Source organism: Tauraco erythrolophus, chromosome 2 (genome assembly GCF_009769465.1).
Source record: "Tauraco erythrolophus isolate bTauEry1 chromosome 2, bTauEry1.pri, whole genome shotgun sequence".
Classification (NCBI taxonomy): Eukaryota; Metazoa; Chordata; class Aves; order Musophagiformes; family Musophagidae; genus Tauraco; species Tauraco erythrolophus.
This window is the reverse complement of record NC_141466.1, coordinates 119,600,601-119,620,506: the sequence shown is the minus strand read 5'-3', so window position 1 is coordinate 119,620,506 and position 19,906 is coordinate 119,600,601. Positions and strand designations below refer to the sequence as shown.

The 19,906-nt window shown below is 52.5% G+C and overlaps 2 protein-coding genes across 7 annotated transcripts in view; one reads left to right on the top strand and one right to left on the bottom strand.

The window, feature by feature from the left end:
- Positions 1–16,177, bottom strand: part of PPP2R5D (protein phosphatase 2 regulatory subunit B'delta) — a 33,236-nt gene extending 17,059 nt beyond the window's left edge. The window contains exons 1-10 of one of the 6 annotated variants that reach the window (XM_086631801.1): positions 16,121–16,177; positions 15,076–15,159; positions 7,423–7,630; positions 6,087–6,286; positions 4,930–5,040; positions 3,012–3,104; positions 2,377–2,507; positions 1,919–1,978; positions 1,114–1,222; positions 187–240 (exon numbers count right to left, since the gene is read on the bottom strand). In XM_086631801.1, the coding sequence (XP_086487927.1) occupies positions 187–240; positions 1,114–1,222; positions 1,919–1,978; positions 2,377–2,507; positions 3,012–3,104; positions 4,930–5,040; positions 6,087–6,286; positions 7,423–7,630; positions 15,076–15,159; positions 16,121–16,147 (1,077 nt within the window). In that variant the 5' untranslated portion in view covers positions 16,148–16,177. Of the gene's footprint in view, positions 1–186; positions 241–1,113; positions 1,223–1,918; positions 1,979–2,376; positions 2,508–3,011; positions 3,105–4,929; positions 5,041–6,086; positions 6,287–7,422; positions 7,652–15,075; positions 15,160–15,325; positions 15,327–16,120 lie in introns of all 6 variants that reach the window. The other 5 variants (XM_086631802.1, XM_086631796.1, XM_086631798.1 and 2 more) reach the window with 5 other exon arrangements.
- Positions 16,178–17,239: 1,062 nt separating this feature from the next.
- On the top strand, positions 17,240–19,906 carry LOC104379873 (testis-specific serine/threonine-protein kinase 4-like). The gene is made up of 5 exons (XM_009987236.2): positions 17,240–17,245; positions 18,397–18,615; positions 19,127–19,356; positions 19,790–19,792; positions 19,885–19,906. The coding sequence occupies exons 1-5, from the start codon at positions 17,240–17,242 to the stop codon at positions 19,904–19,906; spliced, it is 480 nt and encodes a 159-aa protein (XP_009985538.2).

Genomic DNA, 19,906 nt, shown 5'->3' with positions numbered 1-19,906 from the left:
GAGAATGCTAAAGGCTTGCACTTGAGCAGCACAGCCCCTCTGCCCACAGGCTACCAGGCAAACCCAGTAAACAATCCAGTTGACTCCCAGTCTCTTTAGCCTTTTTTCACCCTTGCTGTACTCTAAGGAAGCCGTGAAGCTTTTTGGGACTTGACTGACACGCAGGGGTTAAGCAAGGTTACTCACTGGCTCTGTCAAGCTGCTGTCTTTCTCCAAGAACTGTACAACACAGTACGCCAACTGTAGGAAAAAAACATGGCAAGATTAGAGCTTCCTCAAGTGTACCTGAGATTAAAGTGCCACCACCACCTTAAGCTAGAAGTCACATTACACCCTCCACAATGTGTGTGATGAGCAGACAGTTGCAGCTCCAAACGAATCCAGTTCTTCTGACAGCAAGTGAAAGCTCTAAGACCAAGCAGGCAGGGCCTGAGCTCAGAACATTCGTGCAGCATGAAGGATAAAACTTGAGCCACCTAGAGCAGTCCACAGCTAATATATTCAAATGCACAGCTGCACACATGGGAAGGAACGAAAAATGTTACAAAGCCTTGCCCCATAAATACAAAGCTGGGAGAACAGACATCACTGCTCAGTATCAATGCTTTTTCACTTCCTAGCCTGAGTCCTGATCTTCTCTACTCTTCTATTATGTATTCAAAATTGCAAGAAATTAATCTCTATACCAGCTTAGCAGCCCAGCACACCGATTTCTCTGCATATCTCAGTGGTGACTAACAGCTGACACACCACACGCACAGGCTGATGCCAGCACCTCGGAATTTTACCTCTCTGGTTTCAGCATGGTCCCAATATTTCACAAACTTCCAGTACAGAAAGGCAAAGCAGGCCACAGCATTAAATCAGCAAGGAATGGCAGGACACCCTCCTACCAGTCAGTGGCAAAAAGCACACAGGCATACATCCACGCCCAGACACCAAAAGGCTGGGACTAACCAACAGAGTAAGGGACTACTGCAGAGCCCAAAACATCTCCCAGCAGGAACTTTGTACAATACAGTAATGCATCCCCGTTGAATAGCTATAAGCAGACCTGGACAATGGCTTTTTCAAGAATCACATTCTGCCTTGGGAACTTGAAGCAGTTCTCACCTGTGGGTGGTAGACACTGAGAGACTTCACCTTGTGCAGTGGTAACAAGACTCTGATGAGGAACATTTTGTGCTCTTCCTTCAGAGGCAAAGCAAACCCATTGATGATGCTGAGAAGAAACAAGAGTCTCATTAACATCTTTACCCAGCAAAACCACAGTATCTCTCACCTCAGAAGAATCAGTGGCTTGCCCTAGCTCTCATTAGTCACTTAGGAAAGCACCCACCAGAAGAAGTGTGGTTGCTGGGGCCCAACCTGCAAGCCATGCTCAGCAAGAGTGTTTCCTGAGCAGGCACAACAGGGAAACGCCTCTGATGGGGCCTGGGCTTTGCTCTGTCCTGTGCCAGGCTGAGCCCACACACACTTAAGCAGAACCTCTGGGGAAGGCCAGCACAGAGGCGGTCCAGTCCTGAAGGCCTGAACAGGAGGATGGTGGCATGAGAGAGGGCTGCAAACAGAAGGGCAGTTGAAGCCATGGAGAAAGCTGTCCACTGCTAAGGCTTCTTAGGGCTGTGAGGAACTCTTCTCTTTTACTACTTGCTGAGGCAAGACAGCAAGTGTGACTGGACTCAAACTCAAAAGAACAGGAGACAAATCTGAGGAGGAGAAGGCTACCACTGCATTTATCGGCAGGCTGGAGAGTACTTTCACCATGTGCTTTGTCAGACAGAGATCCTCTGGAAAAGGTGGCTTCTGCAAAAACTGCAAGAACTGCTGAAGGAAGGCACTGCCAGCTCATGCAGCATGCTGGGCTGGGAGGTCTCACTCATTATGGGCCCTCTGGGACTTCCAAAATTGCCCTTACCTTCCCAGAATCTCCAGCAGCTCTGCAATCCCATTGTGGTGCTCTGTTTCATAGATGAACCTAAAGTGAAGGGCAGAATGAGAGGTCATTGTCAAGCGCTGGATACAGTTTGATAAGCAAAAGGAAGGAAAAACACTGGAGACAGAGAGTTTCCTAGCAAATAACAGAACTCTAAGATGGCAAGGCAAGGTGTAAGAGATAGAAGCAAATAAATTCACAGCCCCAGATCAGCTTAAGCTCACAGGTCTCAACATTTGCTATGTGCGCTGAAGGCAGCACTATCACATCCTCACTGCTCTTAAGCACGGGTGAATGCTATCCCTACCAAAGTAGTGTGACGTGACTGAGTCACCTAGTCACAGTCTTGATCAGAGAGAAACACAGCCTAGTGCCCCAAATTCATTTCACTGGATTGTCCTACTCACTCACTAGGCCAGCAGCACTAAGAAACATCCCACCTGTAAAATATATTGTTGATTTGCCGCCTCACATATGCTCGCAGACCCAGGAACTTCCCATAGATCCTGTGCAGAATAGTCTTTAGGAAGTCCCGTTCTCTGGGGTCTTCACTGTCAAAGAGATCTAGCAGCTGTAGGGAAATAAATTCAGTCAGTGTCTGCATACTGCCTGTCTGGACAAAGCTACCAGCAACACTGGGCACTGCTCCTGTTTAGCAAAAGCAGCTCTTTCAGTTGAGTGATGCCTTCAGCACCCTGAGCACAGTGGTTGCTTCCCTGAAACATGCAGCTTCCTAGTCACAAGCTGGAACCATCGGCACTTCTTTCGTCTTTGGAAGCACAGTGATGGCCTGCACACTGTACAAAGCTGCGTGTCCCCGGATCTCCCTGCAAGGCCCCCAGTGACCCTCTCCACCTGTACAATGAGAGATGAGTTCCAGGAACTACAGCTCGCACACACTCTTTCCCTGCACAGAGAATTCTGGCCGCTCATTCGAGGCTAGACGAAGGAAAAAAAACCCACACCATCAAGCACCTGCTGACAAAGCTGGACTGTCTGCATAACGCTTTGACCAAAATCTGCTGCATGTCCTTGGTAAAGGTGGTGCACAGTGGCAAGGGCAACGATTACTTACAGATAGCACAAACTTCTGGTCAATGTACTTCTTGGCTACGTTTGGTTGAAAGTCAGGCGATTCCAGGAACCGGAGGAAGAACTCATACACCAGCTATGGGGGCAGAAGGAGAAACCACTTAGAAATACCCCCATCCTCTCACCAGTGTTTACTTCAGATTTTAAAAGTCTTCTTTCTCCTTAAGGTTCAGGGAAAGTCTGGGAAACCTTAGCAGGAGCACAGAAAACACAGGAACCTGTGCTTCCCCATCCAGTGGGATCAAATCAGCTGTCCTTACTCTGATCGGCAGGGGCCCAGCAGCACATAACTGCCTAAGTCTGCGTGAGATCTCATCACCTGAGATCTGGGACCTGACACCAAAGACAACAGCCACCTACTGAGGTGAAGACAACAGGCTGGGGAAACTCTTCTTCCACCTTCAGCCCACATCCCTACAGAGAAAGGAAACCTCCAGAGGATATGGCAAAGGCTCAGGCTTCATTGGAAGCCCTTGAGACACACCAAGGAAGAACAGAAGAGCAGAGAAACTAAATGACCCCAAGAAAACACGTTGTGTCCTCTGCCTCCTTGGGGACTGACTCCAGATTGGCTTGGCCTTGCTAAGCCATGTGAGTTGCATGTTGTGTCCCACTTGGACAACAAAGGGCTACTTGCTTTAAGAAGGCTGTTATTGCCAAAACAGCAACTTCTGGTCCAGTTGTCCTCCTAGAGGGATGAGTCCACTCCAGGGCTGACCCTGCCTAGCACTTCCGAGAGGCCATTAGGCCAAACAAGGCTGCATCCCAAAGGTCTGACTCTGGAATTGAAGGAGCTATGAGGCCACTCATCCATAGGTAGGGCCCAGCTGCCAAGGACAGCAGCACAGAAAAAACAGAGGTGATAACCAAAAAACTCAGGACACACTTGCCACAAATCCATGCTGGCTGCTGCTGGCTGCTGCTGACTTAACTCTGAGGAACAAATGCTCCCTAGCATTCATAGCATTCTGGTACAGAGGACACGCCATTTCCATCGACGCTCACAGCCCTATGTCAACTGCAGCAGTAAGGAGTGATTAACCACCGCTGCAGAACTGCACCTTATTTCCTCTCTGTATTTTCTGCTTCATTCTGCAGCGCCTGGCTCTTGTTCTGCCTGTATCTGCTTGACAACATGTCCTCGTGCAAGTGCCTGGGGAGACTCCCGTAAGTTTACCTCCTGACTTCCACTGCTAAGCTGCGCTAAACTATGCTCACTGTTGCTTTCATAACCCTTTTCATGTAGTTTATCTTAAAGTCTATTTCCCAGGACACAGCCTGATGAAAAGATTCCTGGTTTCCTTCCCCTCTTCCTCCCCTTCAGTTCCTTATCTTTTCTGGTCAAATGTTTGCTCCCAGTTAATACCACTGAATCACATCCAGCATACAGGAGACATGTTAGCAGGTGCCAGCACAGGCTTTGCTCCGGTACCAAGCAGTCCTCTTCCTGCATGTGCTTCCCAGGGAGCTGGGCAAGGAGAGGAGTGCTGAAGCAGATAGGGGGGCTGGCTCTACTGCTGCTGAAGCCCAGAGGATGAGGGCTCTTGAGCCTTTGGGAGGGACATTAACACTGCTGGGAATTGCTTCTTTTGTAGGCAACATGGCACAAATCCCTTCCTCCCAGCAAAGTGTTCACTCCCAGGTTATCCCAGGGCCACGTGGGACCACAGCCATCTGCAAGTGAATGTTGCACACAGCCATCGGCCCATTTCCAGGACACCCCTGCTGCCTGCGTTGCCTACAAGCCACCTCTGACCCACGGTCCCTCCCCATCCCCAGATCAGCAACCCTCGCAGGCTGGGTAGGCAGCCAGCAACAGGGCTGGCAGGCTCCAGCACTACATGGACTCTCAACTTCCTGGAGATAAACTCACCAAATCTAAAAACCTCCCTCCTCCTCACCTGAAGGTGCGGCCAGGCAGCCTCTAATGTAGGCTCATCTTCCTCAGGGTCGAACTCCGCGCCTGTGGGATTGGATGATGGTGGGAGTGTCCGGAAGAGGTTCACTGAAAACTGAGGTGAGTGAAAGGCATGTGAATGACATCCCTGCACCTCACAACAGTCCTCCCCATAGCAAATCCTTCACTGCAGAGCAACACATTGTCATTTGCCACATGTTCTGGTTTTAGCTGGGACAGTGTTAGCTCTTCTTTTTAGCAGCTAGAAGAGCTCCGTGTTTTGGTTTTATTCAGAGGCTCGCTCTGAGAAGAATGTTGATAGCAAGTTGCTCCAAGGACTTTTCAGTGTGCCGGAGTGCAGAAGCACGGCGGGATAAGGGAGGAGCATAGCTGGGACAAGGGGGACACGATTCCCCTTGTGATTTGTGGTGGAACTTAAGATTGAGGGCCAAACTGGCCAATTAGCATTCCATATCATGCAGCGTCATGCCCAGTATAAAAGTGAGGGTCAGCCGGACAGAAGGGCTTTTGCACTTTGGCTCTTTCACCACTTTAGCTCTTTTGCACTTGCTGCGCTTTTGCTCTATTGCCTTTTTTTTCTCTCTCTCTCAGTACTCCCACTCTCGGAGTACTATCTCTCTCTCTCTCTGCCCCCCTCTATTTCGGGGCCTCGCGTCCATCTGGGATTTGCAGTTTCGGGACGAGATGGGCTTCGCATACGAGGGGGTGGTGAGCATCTACACTGTGTATTAAATCATCTGTATTAAATTGTCCTTATCTCAACCCATGGGTTTTCCGTTTCTCCTTTAATTCTCTCCCTCATTCCTGGGGGTGAGGGAGGGGGAGTGACCGGCTGTGTCGGGGGGTCGGCCTAACCCACAACACCACAGCTGTGCCCACAAACAGATCTCTCCCCAGAGGCTGTAGGGTTACAGTCTGCATGTCAACTCCACAAGTGCAGTTTGTGCCAGAGGCAAGAGCCTCCATCTCTCCCTGCACCAGGAATTGTCACCCCCACTTCCTTTTTCTCTTTCTAGGGGTGGGCAGGTAATAGGGAATGAGCAGACTCGGGTCACAAAGCCCTATCCCCTCATCCCCCCTCTGCTTCTGAACGGTCTCTATTTCTTTGACACACAAGCATGTACTGGCCCCATGCCCTACCATGATAACAGCTTCAGGATAGATGGCCTCAGTGACAACATCACGGTTGTGTGTGATGTATTCCACCATCTCGTTGAGACCTGCTCGCTTCACCTCCTTGAACTTCAGGTCACTGAGGGGGTCAGAGATGAAGTCAAAAAGCACGCAGCACTGGCGCAGCTTCTGGATGAAAAGCTCTTCTCGTTCGTGTGGAGGAGCATCTGTCAGAGAAAGCAAGGATGTCTGTCCTTGGAGACAGGTGGAACATCTTCCTGGTTTGCCCAGGTATCAGTGCATTTGCTCCCTGTCCTGCATTCCCCTTCCCCCATCACAGTCCCCACTGAGCTGGCTGGTGAAGAAGAGGCAGTGTTATCCCTGCCATGGAGTGGAGGCAGAGGGATTGCAAGGCCTCTGGAGCAACTATCCCATAAGGTGATTTCAAACGTGGTTTCTAATCTGAAAAGCACTGATCCCAGTAGAAGGTACACTGGAAAAGGAATTCACTTAACCAGTTCCCATCACAGCCCATGACATCCACAGCCAGCACCCCACAGTCACAAGGGGAGCTGGGCAGAGCACACTGTAGTCTAACCCTCTTTCCCAGAGAGCAGCCCAGAAAAGAGGGGCCAAGGCGGCAGAGGCCCTACATTAACAGCATTCTCTTTTTGATATGTTGCCACCGGAAACGGTGCACTGCTAAGGCCAATCGGGCAAACTTACCTCATGCTTGCAGAACAGCTGCTGAGCTGCAAGGCAGTCACTGTTCCTAAAAGGACTGCTTGTTTCTGTGAGCAAGGTCAGCAACGGGTCTGGCTGAGTGACTGCTGAAATCGCTCTCCCTTTGTCCGCGTTTAAGTCATGTTTAATTGCACCATTATTTAGACTAACTGCTAATGCTGGGTAGTTGCCCTAATGGGGACAAGTTCAATAGCACTACCATAATTTGCAGTGGAAACAAGGAGAAGGAGGAGGAGGAGACCTGGTCCCCTCCCAGGAATGAGTGGCTGTTGGAACCAAGAGCAGTCTGCACCAAGGTCTCTGCACTTTACCACCTTCCTGCACAACCTGCTGAAGAATCTAAGGCAATCCTAAGTACATATAAGCAGGAGAGTTTAAATCAGTTCAAATGGGAAGGTAAGCACTGAAATTTGCATTGAGTATCCTTTTTTTTTAGGCTACCCATCAATTCTCAATCTTCTGTCAAATCAAGCACCTTTCCCAGAGCCATCTCCGTCACACTGCCGGCAGGAGGTTAGCAGGACACTGCCAGGCCCACTTTGGGAAGCCCTTATACAACTGCACTCTGCCTGAAGAAGGCACAGCTTGTCATGCAGGTCACCCCCACCCCACAGCTTACCTTTAAGGGCTGGGAGCTTTTGCAGTTCCCGGTTTTTGCTCAGATTGAAGCGAGAAGAGCTGTGCCGACGCTCTTTCTTCACAATCTGGGGTCCCCCCGAGTACTTAATCTTATTCAGTTGGGTTGGTGGGGGAGCGCTGTTACTGGGTCGCTTATTTGAAGTTGTTTGCTGCTGCTGCGGCTGCTGCTGCTGCTGAGGCTGCTGGGCCTGATGAAGAAGAGAGTAGAACTATACATAAGCTTTTACCTACAAACCTCAGAAGCAATCAGATACCATCAGCATCTTCTTGGACTGAAGAAACCGGGCACATTTCTCACTGTGGCACTTGCAGTTCATTGCATCTCACTCACTGCTCCAGGGATCTAGACTTGCTGGTTGCATTTGCAGCACACCTGCAAAGCTAACATCAGTTTTGTTCATATCTGCGAGGTACCTCAAAGACACCAGAGCCTCTCAGCACACTGGGTGCTAGGGATATGGAAAGCAAAGCCACATCTTATAGAAGTTCATTGACACAAAAAACCAGAAATAAGAACTTTCTGTGGTCCAAACAGAAATCTCAGTGTGCTGCTGCCTTCGATTACAGCACTCTATATAACACACAGTAAGCAAGTTTTGAAAACCAGTAAGTTGCTTCTTTATCCTTCTGCAGGGAACCACCTGGGAAAAAGCAAAGCAGCATGTAGCACAGAGCAGACATGATGGCCCTGGAAAGGCAACAGTGAAGACCACTAAAATCATTGCTGCGTTCACAGACCAGGAGCTGCTAGTCTACGAACCACACAGGACATAGCCAAACCTTAGGTCTCAGGCTGTGGGCTTTTCCAACTTGTCCTGGCTGCTCCTTCCATCTCCACCTCGTCTCAGCCTCACTGCCATCTGGGCTTCTCCTGTTCATTTACTTTTTCCACACCACCCCTTTTAGCCACATAAACTCTCTGCCTGTACTTTCCTCCAGCAGACATCCTCTCCACTTTACGCTTGTTAAACAGCACTTATAGAGGCACCTTCTTATTTTTAGCAGGTGACCAGAAACTCAAGCCAGTGTTTGCTCAGCTCAGCTCTGTTCTGACCTTGCTTAAGCTCTGCAAGTCCCACTTGGGCCATAATGGCTCAATAACTGACCCTTTAACACCACACTGACCCAACTCATGGAAAACAACGGAAATAATGGAAGGGTGCAACATCCTGCCAGCAAGCCTATAGCAGAGCACTCAGCTGGAGACAGCACTCAGCCTACTCTGGCTCTGCTGCGTGAGCCTAGCAACGCTCCCTTCCTCAGCTCTGCCATCTCCTTCCCCTGGCACATAAAGCCAAGCAACTGCAGGGTGAATCTGTTTAGGACACAACAGGGATAGTGCAATGGATGGGGAGCAAAGGTGGGTGAAATCCTTGGATGTCATCCCCTCCTTCCCCCATAAACTCCCAGCTGCCACATACAGCACAGCGGTACAATCGCACACCTCCCCAGAACACCGACCAGCTGGATTTTGAGGGAAGACACCAGCAGTGCAGAAGCTCATCAGAGCTCTCTTCCAAATGAGAAATGACCAGTCTCTTCCCATGAGAAGCAGCTGAGCTGCAGCTTACCTTGCACAGTCCTTACCTTGAGCCAAGTCCTGATGGTTTCCAAAGAGGTGCAGCACAGTACCACAGTACCACAGTGCAAGAACAACATATACTGCACCCGCAGCACGTGAGGAGGCAGCAAGGTAGGAACAGGGAAAGCTCCCTACAAGGAGACACTGATCCTAATCTGTACAGCAAGTGCGAAGACTCCCTGTGAAAAACAGTGCCCAACACAAAACACCATTTGTTTTGTCAAGCCATTACTTTGAACCAGAAATCAGAAATATTTTGGTTCTGGTCTGGGTCTGCTTGAAGGAAATCATAAGTGGTTCTGTTTCAAGCTCAGTTCCAAGCCAAGGTGGGAGGAGACATCAAGATTTGAACCCTTCAGTTTAGATTTGATCTGATTCTTTTCATGGAGCAGCATTTTCCCCACAATGAGAAGAGGGAGCAAGATGAGCTTGCGATGAAAACAGCTGTGCCTACCAGACAAAGCAGGCACAGACTACCAACTGGAGGTAACTTATTTTGAACAGTGGTCTCTCCTCAGTTAAGTCAGGCTGAATCCTTGCTAGCAGCATTCCAAGAGTGAGAAGTTCATTCCTCGCCCTGAATATTTGGGTATCAGGGCAGCATGAGCCACTCAGATGTTGTCCAGATGCTTTTTGCAAGGCTAGTCCTCTATCCTGCATCACTCTCCTTCCACAGGGACGCAGAGCAAAATCTGAATGCTGAGCCACCATGGAGTAAAGATGGTACAGAGAGAAACAAAAGATGCATCGGTGGCATCACAGGTAACCCTGAGGGAAGCAGAACACATGGGTCCTCCTAGCTCATGGGACCTGCCTCTGCAGAGTCCCCTCACTCAGAAACGCCACAGGCAAACGTTAGCATGGCTTGTGTACCACATGCTACAAGGCTGCAGCCACACTTCCTTCATTAGGAGGCTGGAAAAGTCCTTGTCACCAGCTTCTACAGCCTTCAACAGCTGGCACGAAGAGAGACAAAACACAGCTTCGGGTTCAGCTGCTAGTTATTTAAAACCAGACACACACATGCAAAAATCACACAACCAAGCTTGCTAAAGAAAATTCGATGATGGAGGAGGTCAGATACACTCTTACGCTGCAGTGCTCAGAGGGTTTTAGGATGGATTGCTTCTATATGGACTTCCTGGCATCAAGCTGAATAGAACAGTTGCTTTCAGAAGGTGCTTCCTGTGGCAGGCTTGCCCTCCTTCTGCCTTCAACACCTCCTACCTTGGCCACACGAATCAGAAACAGTCTGTTTTAAGTTTCCTAACACTTTCTTCTCTGAAATTTTCATCCCTGAAAACACGGCAGACTGGTAAAACTGAAAGCTTTTCTCTTAATGCACAGGTATCAACCTCACAGACTGTTTCCCTGACATCAGCACCAGCTGATCACTTACATGGCTGCAGGCACACATCCACCTGATGAGGCTCAGCCCCTTCCTGACAGGCAGGGCTCTCACCACCACGGCAAAGCCAGCTGCTTGGGAGACACTGTTTGCCAGCGGCTGTTACGCTGCATGTGCTGAAGTGACCAGAGAACAGCACAAAGCTGTTTGGCCAAGTGCGGTGGGGCAGCCCCACCTTTCCCACTGCTACTCGTGCCAATAGGATGGGCCAGCCTCAATTGCAACCGTGTTCAAACTCCCTCAAGCACAGGCTCCCTGGCTTCACAGCATTTCTTCCCCACTGGTTCCCATCACCGCTACTCTTTGCTAGGAACTTGCCTGCACAAGTCAATAAAAGCTCCAGGCCCTGGGCTTGCTTGCTTACTTCTCTTCACCCCGGCTCCCAGGGACAGAGACCCTCTTTCCCCAGCCACCCTGAACTGTGCCAGTTCTCTGCTCTCCTGCCCATGCATGACCTCACCTCTGCAGGCACTCCTACCGCAGCTGGGTGCATCGCCACTCGGAAAGCCCTTCTGCCTCACTGGTCCCTTGAGCATCCCCTGCTTGCTAAGCTTCTCAGCCCAGATCTGCTGTCAGATGATCCTCCTCCTCAGATGACTCTTCCCTTCCCATCCCTCAAGTCAGTACCTGCTCTCTTTGCCTGCTGTTACACAGCTTCCCTATTAAAATCAAGCTCTCTGCCTCAGAAGCAATATCGACACACTGTAACGCCTGTCTGAATAATGAACTCCAGGTACTGCAGTAACAAGTCCCATGGAGAGATCTGCAAAACACGTAATACAGCAGTTTAGTGAAAAGGAGCACCCTCTCCCAGAGCTGCAAGTTTCATCAGCAAGGCTCCAAACTGCCCTTGAGGCTGCAGAGCAACTCCTCTCTCCTCTTTGCTGCTGCTGCTAATCCCTGCTCCCACTTCCAGGTCATTAACTCTCTTCTCCACCCAGCTGCCTCTCCCAGTCTTTCTGGCCAGGAGGAGTAACTTTCTCATCCTCTCATTCAATGCTGCCTTGGTCTCTGACACTATTTCTTTTTTCTCCTTCAATAGCCACACAGAAATTCTCTCCATTCATATCTTCATCATTTTCCAGAGGGAACGACCTAAACAAAGCTTTTATTTCCCACTCCCTGCTCTTGCATCTTCCTCCACTGTTCCTGTCTCTTCCTCAGCAAACTGCCTCCACAAAGGCAGGGGTTGGCTGAGTTCTGCTGGCTCTTCACCTCAGATAGCTTCACCCTCAGATGGGTATCTAAAAGAGCACTGCGCTACCCCTGCACTTATGACAGAACTCAAACACTTGCCTTCCCTTGTGAGGATGCATCTGCTTTTGAACATATCTGCCCTTCCAGCTCAGCTCCACTAAAAGCTCCTTCACTATGCTTAAGGGTTTCTGGACTGTCTCCTACCCTCTTCACTTCACTCCATGGAGATCCCTGTAAGAGGTTCTCATCTGCTGCACTTGCTCAGATCTGTCAAACCAGAGCTGCTCTTCAACAAGCTTTACTCATTCCACCAGCCAGACAACTTGCTGGTAAAACAAGTCACAATCTTTTGGTACTAGGATAAATTAGGGCTCAGTCTTCCCTTGCTTCTTGGAGCATGATGTGAGGAGGAAAGCATATACTGGAACAGGGCTGCCCAAATGCTGCTCTCCTGCCGCAAGCCCATTAAGCATCTACTGAGATACGAACTACAAAGAAAGTTCTCTTTGGTGCACAACTTTCTCCCTAGAAAAGGCAACCAACCAACGAACCAATCATAACTCCAGGTAGAAATTTTACAGGGTACCAAACTCCCAAATCATCAGCAGAGGCATCCAGGCAAGGCTCAGTCTGTCAACCTCACCAGGCAACACCACTGCTGGTGTTTCACAAGTCAAACCACCTCCTGCTTCTGACGTGAGGAAGGATTCTCGCTCCCAACACATTACCCAACTCCTCACTTTCCCCCAATGTGAAAGTCAAAATACCTTTCTGTGCTTCCTGAAGAGCAGGAAAATCGCATTCAAACTGGTATACATTTCTTCTTATCGAGCAAAGAGCACTCTCTCATTCTGCAGCAGAGTTGTCTGGAGACAGGAAGGCACCACCAGAGAATAAACTTCACTGCAAGCTCAACAGGGAAAGGGAGAAGAGAGAGACCTGTGGCAGTGCACACTGCAGAGGTGTCTCCCTTCTGCTCTGCTCTCTGTTCCTATGATCAAAGGAGACCCAGCCTTCCATCTTAAAGACGGGCTGGATTTTGTTTGGAGTATGAGGAAGTGGCTGGGTATGTTTTGTGGGAGGGAAGGTTAGGCGCATCGCTTCTAAGTTTCTTCTGCACCCAGGCACAACCAGACAGTACGTGCTGTTTCAGGTCACAGAAGGAAGCTTGTCGCCGGCACTATTCTTCCTTTCTCACTGCACCACTTGTAACCAGGAGAGCAGCACCACAGCCCGCCGCTAATTTGGATGGGGACATCAGAGCGCTCCACTTGGATAGCTATCCGTCACCCTCGCACTGCAAGACCCAGGCTTTCCTTCCCCTTCCCAGAGCTGTGAACTCAGCAGACAAAGAGTGCGAAATAAATAAAAGGTATGCCTGACCCCATCATGCCACGGCAGGATTTCTCTTCCTTCCTCAGAGTCAGCAGACAGCTCTCCCAGAAAGCTGTTTTCAGCTGTATACACAAAATAAAACGGGCAGAGGCGAAGACAAGGATGGGATAAAAAAAGAACATCTACAAAACCAGCACCTGCTCCAAGGCACGCAAACTCAGCTTCTGATTCCTTGCTGGCCACACAGCAGGTTAGGCATGAGCACAGCTTTAAACTTGAAACCCAGTGGCTAGCAGTAGGGGTATTTTCTGAGGATCTGCAACACAGATCTATCCTTTGAAAGAGACTCTAAAATAACCTTATTTTGACTACGTCCATCCCACTGAACTACAGATTTGGTCCTAGTTTTCAGTCATCTTACATCCTCAATCCTCCAAATTACACATGCAACATGTTTCAGACAAGACTCGAACACACAGCCTTCTACAGACATAGAAGTGACACAGCTTGTTTGACAAATTGCAATATTAAAAAAATTAACCACACACATATGCATGCTTCCTTGGACATGTGTACGACGCTCTTCTGAGCCAAGTCTCAAAATTCACAACCACACTGTTTGAGTGGTTTTGAATTGAGTTTGACAAACTCAAGTCTACCAGAAAAGTCCGAGTTTACCCAAATTTTTGCTAATTCTAAGTACAGCTTATCATATTATCACATTCTTCTGAGGCCCTTCTAACACATCTAGCCTGGCAACATCAAAATTGAGAATGAAAGAGACTTTGCACAGCTGGGAATTCACACTGTGCCTTCTTGTGAGTAATGTGTTCATCAACAAGGCTGTTACAATGAAGAAGAACCATTTAATCTCTAGCAGTTTACATCTATTCTTTCAGGTGTCCTATCCATTACTTCCTAACCTCACTCCCCAAGATAATGCTTCAGAACATATTCCTTTTCTATTGCTTCTCATTACTCTCCCACTCTGACACAAAGTGACAACAGAGTGTATTGTGCTTTGCTCTGATAGGAGCAAGGAAGCTGCTCCCATCTGTCAGGCTTCCTCCTTAATAATCGTGGCTCTTCCCTTTCTGCAGCCAACTTCACCATGCTCTGCCCACCTCTGTGAGCAGCGCTCACCGTCAGCTTTGTGCCAAATCTCTTTTTGCAGGGCTGTAGGGTGTGAGACTCATCCTGTCTCTTCCATAGTCATCATTCCCTTTGGGTCAACTTTCAAGGGGAACTAACTTCATCTTAACTTTAGTCTTTGCTACTGTCTTCTCTGATTCCTTAAGATCTTGGTGACATACTGTCGTGGTTTAGCCCGGCTGGCAACTAAATGCCACACAGCTGCTCGCTCACCCTCCCCCACCCCTGGGGAATACAGAAGAGAATTAAAGGGAAAACGGAAGAAGACTCATGGGTTGAGACAAGAACAATTTAGTAATAATAATAATATTTTTTAAAATAATATATATATGTATAACAATAATAATATATACAAACAAGCGATGCACAGTGTAATTGTTCACCACCCGGTGACCAAGGCCTGGCCTGTCCTGGTAAATGATTCCGAAACAGGTAAGTCCCAACACCACAACCCCAGACGAGTGAGAGACACAAAAAGAGATTGTGAGAGAGAAAGCACTCAAAGTCTGAGAGTGCTCCAGAAGAACAAAGGCCCTTCTTCCCAGTCAACGTTCATCTATATACTGGGCATGACATTGCATGATATGGAATACTTCATTGGCCAGTTTGGCCCTCGATCCTAAATCTAAGTACAAATCATAAAGGGAGTTGTGGACCCTTTGTCCCGGCCATGCTCCCCTCTATCCTGTTGTGCTCCTGCACACTGGCAAGAACACGGCAGCTGAAAAGTCCTTGAGGTCTCAGTACCAACTATAAACATCAGTGCGCTGTCAGCGCTCTTCTCATAACAAATGCCAGACTAAAACCAAAACACAGCTCTCCTAGCTGCTAAAAAGAAAAACGAACTCTGTCCCAGCAGAAACCAGGGCAGAGCTTGAAGTAGCTAGAATAAAAGATGTTATTCCTCCTCAAAGATGAGTTGCACACACACACTGCTGTATCCAACGTGAAAGCCTTACCTCTTCTGAATTCTCTGCCCCACCATCCTTCCCACTACTGGTGCTGCCAGGCTTTGTGGTGCTTTTGGTAGACTTCGGAGACTCCTGAAACGATAAAAATGTGTTCAGAGAAAATTTAACCTTGTGCAGGATTTTAGCATCTCTTTGCAGAGTTCAGCTGTGCACTACAACAGACTCACTCCACCACTACGCCTGCAGCAAGCCCTCCTTCGGGTGACAACTCCCAGCCCTTTTCCCCTGAGAAAGGCACCCTGAACGATCCCCTGGCAGCGGATGCCTGCGGCGGGGGCACGTCCCGTCCCAGCCACCGCAGGCTGACTCTGGCCAGGCAATTCCAGATGACAGGGCCCCGCGCCCACCCAGCTGGGGCCAGCCCTTCGCCGGGGCACGGCCCTGCCGCTGCCCACCAGAGCTACAAGGCGCAGGGCACCCACAGCCGCGGCGGGAACGGGGCACGGCCCGGCCCGCCGCCCCGAGCGGCGGCAGAGGCGGATCAGGGAGGGCCCGCATCCCGCCCGTGGGCAGCGCCGGGCTGCGGGTAGAGAGGCTCCGGCAGCCACGGCTGGCCGGCCGCCCCACGGCGGGCCCGGGACACGGGTGGGGCCGTACCTCCCCCGCTGGGGGCATGGCGAGGGGGGAGCGGTCGTGCCCCGCAGCTCCCGCGACCTCCCGCTGTCTCCCGAGCGCACGGGGTGGGGCGGGCAACAGCCTCCGCTCCCCCGCCGGGCTCGCGCGGGGACACCGGCACCGGCGGCCACCCCTCCCCCTCCGCCTCCGCCTCCGCCTCCCTCTGCCCCTGCCCCTGCCCCTGCCCCCGCCCCCGCCCCCGCCAGCGCGCGCCCCCGCCGCCCTCCTGCACCACCCGCCCCGCCCGCCCCGGGCGCGCGCCCCCGCCCCCTGCCGGCCGCAGCCCCGCGCGCGCCCCCGCCCGAGGGCCGCGCCGAGGGAAGGCCGCGGTGGGGAGGGCGGCGGGAGCCGGCAGCTGGTCACCGGGCGGCACCCGGACCACGCGGGAGCACCCCGGCGCCGCCGCCTCCCGCTGCACCTTCTCCTTCTTCAGCTTGTAGGGCATGGTGAGCGCCGGGCCCCAGCCGCTCCGCGCCTGCCGCCGCCGCCGCCTGCGCCCGGGCCCGGCCGCAGCGCCCCGCTCCCATTGGGCCAGCCGCACCGGCCTGCCTAGCAACAGCCTCCGCCACCGCCGCGCGGCGCTGACGCAGGGCAGCAGATTTTTCTCATTGGTGAAGCCACGCACCGGCGCTGGTCACGCCCCGGGGGCGGAGCGGGGCTGAGCGGCTCTTCCGGGGCAGCGCCGCCAGTGTCGCCAGTCTGTCCAGTCCGCGGCGGTGTCCGACTCAGCTTCGTGCGGGCGGGTCGGACGCGACGGTGCCCGGGGGTCCCCTACAGGGAAGCGGCTCTAGGGGCGTGCGAGCAGGGGCAGATCTCCACGGGAGCCGCGGCCCGGCCGCGGCGGGGAGGCGCCGAGCACCTGTCCGGCACTCCTGGGTCCCTGTCGCGGGGCGTACCGCGGCGGGGGTCCGCTGCCTCCTTCTCCTCGTCCTGCGCGCCTCTCCCTCTGCACCGCTTGGCGAGGAAGAGCCCCAGCAGCCTGAGCTGGCCCCAGGGGCCGCTCCCCACCTTCGCGGGGCAGGTGCGTGTTGATGCTCCAAGGCATGACTTTGGGGAGGCTGTTGATGGAAATAATGGAGCCAGCACGAGCTGGTGCAGGGATGGATCCAACGGCGGGTGGAAGCATAGGAGGGATCGCTGCAAGACCCAGCACAGCTAGAGCAGTGCCCCTGCTGATAATGGAGAAGGCTGTTCCTGGGGCACGGGTCCCAGGACACTTCCCTGCTCACATGGGGCAACTCAGACAACTCATAGGCAGGTGGCCCTGCGTCCTTGCCGTAGGAGGACAGCTCCAACAGCCTGCAGGCATTGCCTTCAAACATGTTCAACCTGGGGAAAAGCAACCAGAGGGCAGCAAGCTACCTGCAAGTTCATGGACCTGAAATGAGCAGGACCTGCTGGCAAAAGGCCACCCTGTTAGGGCTTGTGATGCCTCGAGGGCCTAAGGTCAGTCCAAAAGCTTATCATCAGCGTGCTTAAGGTGGTGACTGCTGACCTGCTGCAAGAGATACAAGAGCTCTCCTTCGCTTCAGCCAAGATGGCGGTAAGGATCACTCTGACTTCCAGCAGGTGAAGCTTTTGCCTACAACCTACATTGTGGTGTGTACTGGGGGCTTGTGGGAAACCCAGACTGAGTCCTCAGCCCTACGCAGCCACTCTGCACAGGGCACGCTCTCTGATGGGATGTGGCCCATCAGCAGGGAGTGAAGAGGGGCACTGTGCTGTGTCAGAGGTGCTTCAGGACGAGCACAGTCTTTTCAGAGGCATCAGGTGAACAAACCTGGCATGGTATATGGGAAAAATTTCCCTGGGACTGTTATAAAAGATCAGTCCAACAGCTTATTGTCAGCGTGCTTAATCATCATCATCATTGACATGACAGCCTTTGGCACTCATGAGGTTCCTCAGAAGCAGAGCGAGGCCCTGGTTGCTGTTGTCCTTCTCCCATGTCATGCACCACTGACCCTGGCCGGAGCACTAGCACAACCATCTGGGTGCTTGTGAGCATGACAGTGTGCCAGTGTGAGCAGGAAAAAGCCACTTGCTTGAAGAGTTCATGGCTATCACCGTTCCCTCTCATAGGTTGTCACACCACGTTCTGGATTGGCTTTCCTTGCAGTTCCTCTGGCAACTGGTCCCAGAGGAGCTCAGCTTCACCAAGCTGCTAGTTGACCCCATAATTCCTCCCAGTGCCAAGCAGCTGGTGTTTGGGCCTAATTATCCTGAACGTGCTGGTAAAGGAATTGCATCCTGCTGCCCCAGCCGCTCAGCAGCAGCCTTTTCCACCAGGAGCCCTGCACACCCAGTGCAAGCACACCAGCAGTGACACCCACCTCGTGACAGTCTCAATTTCCAGCCTAGTCTGGGTTGTGAAGGGTGTGCTTGCTGAGAACAAGGAGTGCTCCAAAGAGGAAAACTCTAGTTTTCCAAGTTTGCCAAAGAGCTCTGGAAGAGGTTTCACCAGAAAACCCTTTGCTGCCACCTGCCCAACCTGTCAGCCCAGGACATATCAGGGTCCAACCCCTGCAGCAGACCCCAACAAGTTAGCTCCAGGAGGATGGCAGATGCAGTGGGCACTTTGTGGGGTCTGCTAGAGGTTAGGGGAGCATTGGTGGGCAAAGGGGGCAGGGGTGCAGGGCAAAGGAGAGCCAGAGGGGGTCAGGCCTGTCCCACATCAAGCTGCTCTGCCCACAGGTCTTGAAGGGCTTGTGCTACAAGTACCTCATCATGATATACCAAGGCATGGAGATGAAGACAGGCTTCTACCTTCTTATGGAGCTGGCCCTCTTGGGGAGCATCCTGGAGTGGGTGCAGCACCAGAGACCTTGCTCCCAGGGCCAGGTAGGGCTCTGGTTCTCCCAGCTCCTCCTCGCTCTGGTCTACCTGCGCAGCAGGGTCATTGTCCACACGTCGGTGAGCATGGGGGCATGGGGTCCCCATTCTGACAGGTGGGGACAGAGCTCCCTGAGGCAGCGAGGGCTCTGCAGAGCCCTGGCCATGCCGCCTAGAGGATGATTCCCCCCAGCCCAGGCAATGAAGGGCCACCTGGAAGCCTCTCTTTGCCTCCACACGTCCACCTGCCACATTGCACTCTTACCTACACTCCCTCCACATGGCCACCTGCCCCACAGCTCCCAATCCAAGCCCTCCTCTTCCCAGAGGAGTCCCTAGCCCCTCATCTACCCACAGCTCCCTCCTTGGCCCCTGACCTCCTCCTCCCCACAACTGTCATCTGCCCCGACCTGTCCCCAGCATGTGCTGCCTCTCCCCTGCAGGGATCTGAAGCTGGAAAACCTTCTCCTGGACAGCAAGGACACAACATGAAGGTCTCCATTTCCAGCTTCTTCGGGGGGGGGGGGTGGCCCTGCAGGATGCCAGTGGGGAGTCTCCTGGGGCTTCCCCACATGCGAGGCTGCCCACCAAGGTCGTGCTGAGCCAGAGCTTCTGTGGGTCCTACACCTACACCTGCCCCGAGATCCTGCAGACACAGCCATACAACCCCTTCCTGGCAGACACCTGTAGTGTCAGTGTCATCCTCTATGCCCTGCTCCTGGGCTGCATGCCCTTCCATGCCAGCAACCTGCAGTGCCTCCCGCACCAAACCAGTGGCCCCTCATCTTCCCCTGAAGGCAGCCCCTGCTCCAGGACTGCAAGGTGCGCAGCTGGGGGCATCTGGGGGGGCATTGGAGGGGCATTAGGGAGCATTGAGGGCATTGGGGGGTGGGAGAGCAGAAGATGGGGGTCAGGGGAATGAGGGGGGAAGCTATGGTGCTTTGTGGGGCACCTAGGAAGCATTAAGGGGAAACTAGGGCTATGAGAGGGCATAGAAAGCTTTGAGGGCCATGAGGAGGGTGCTGGAGGTCAGCTGGGTGCAGGTAGGGGCAGCTAGGGCACATCAGGGGAAAGCTGGAGGACGCCATGGGGGCAGTAGAGGAGTTAGGGGACACGGAGGAGCACTGGGGGCAGCTGGGGGACACTAAAGGCGGCGGGGGTGCCAGGGGCCAGGGATGTTGGAGTGGGAGTGTGGAGGGGTCTCCCAGATGATGGGCTCCCCTCAGGCCCCACCCTGAACCCCATGTCCCCCCAGGAGGTAATTTGGCGTCTGCTGCGCCCACCCTGCTAGCACCTCTCAGTAACCAGGCCGCTCTGGACCTGCTGAGCCTCTTGGTTCCTGCCCCTAAGGCACCTGCCCTTGGGCACCTAG

Coding starts and splice junctions, on each gene's coding strand:
- LOC104379873 (XM_009987236.2), top strand. Junction 18,616..19,126: donor GGGTCATTGTCCACACGTCG/GTGAGCATGGGG, acceptor CTGCCCACCAAG/GTCGTGCTGAGCCAGAGCTT.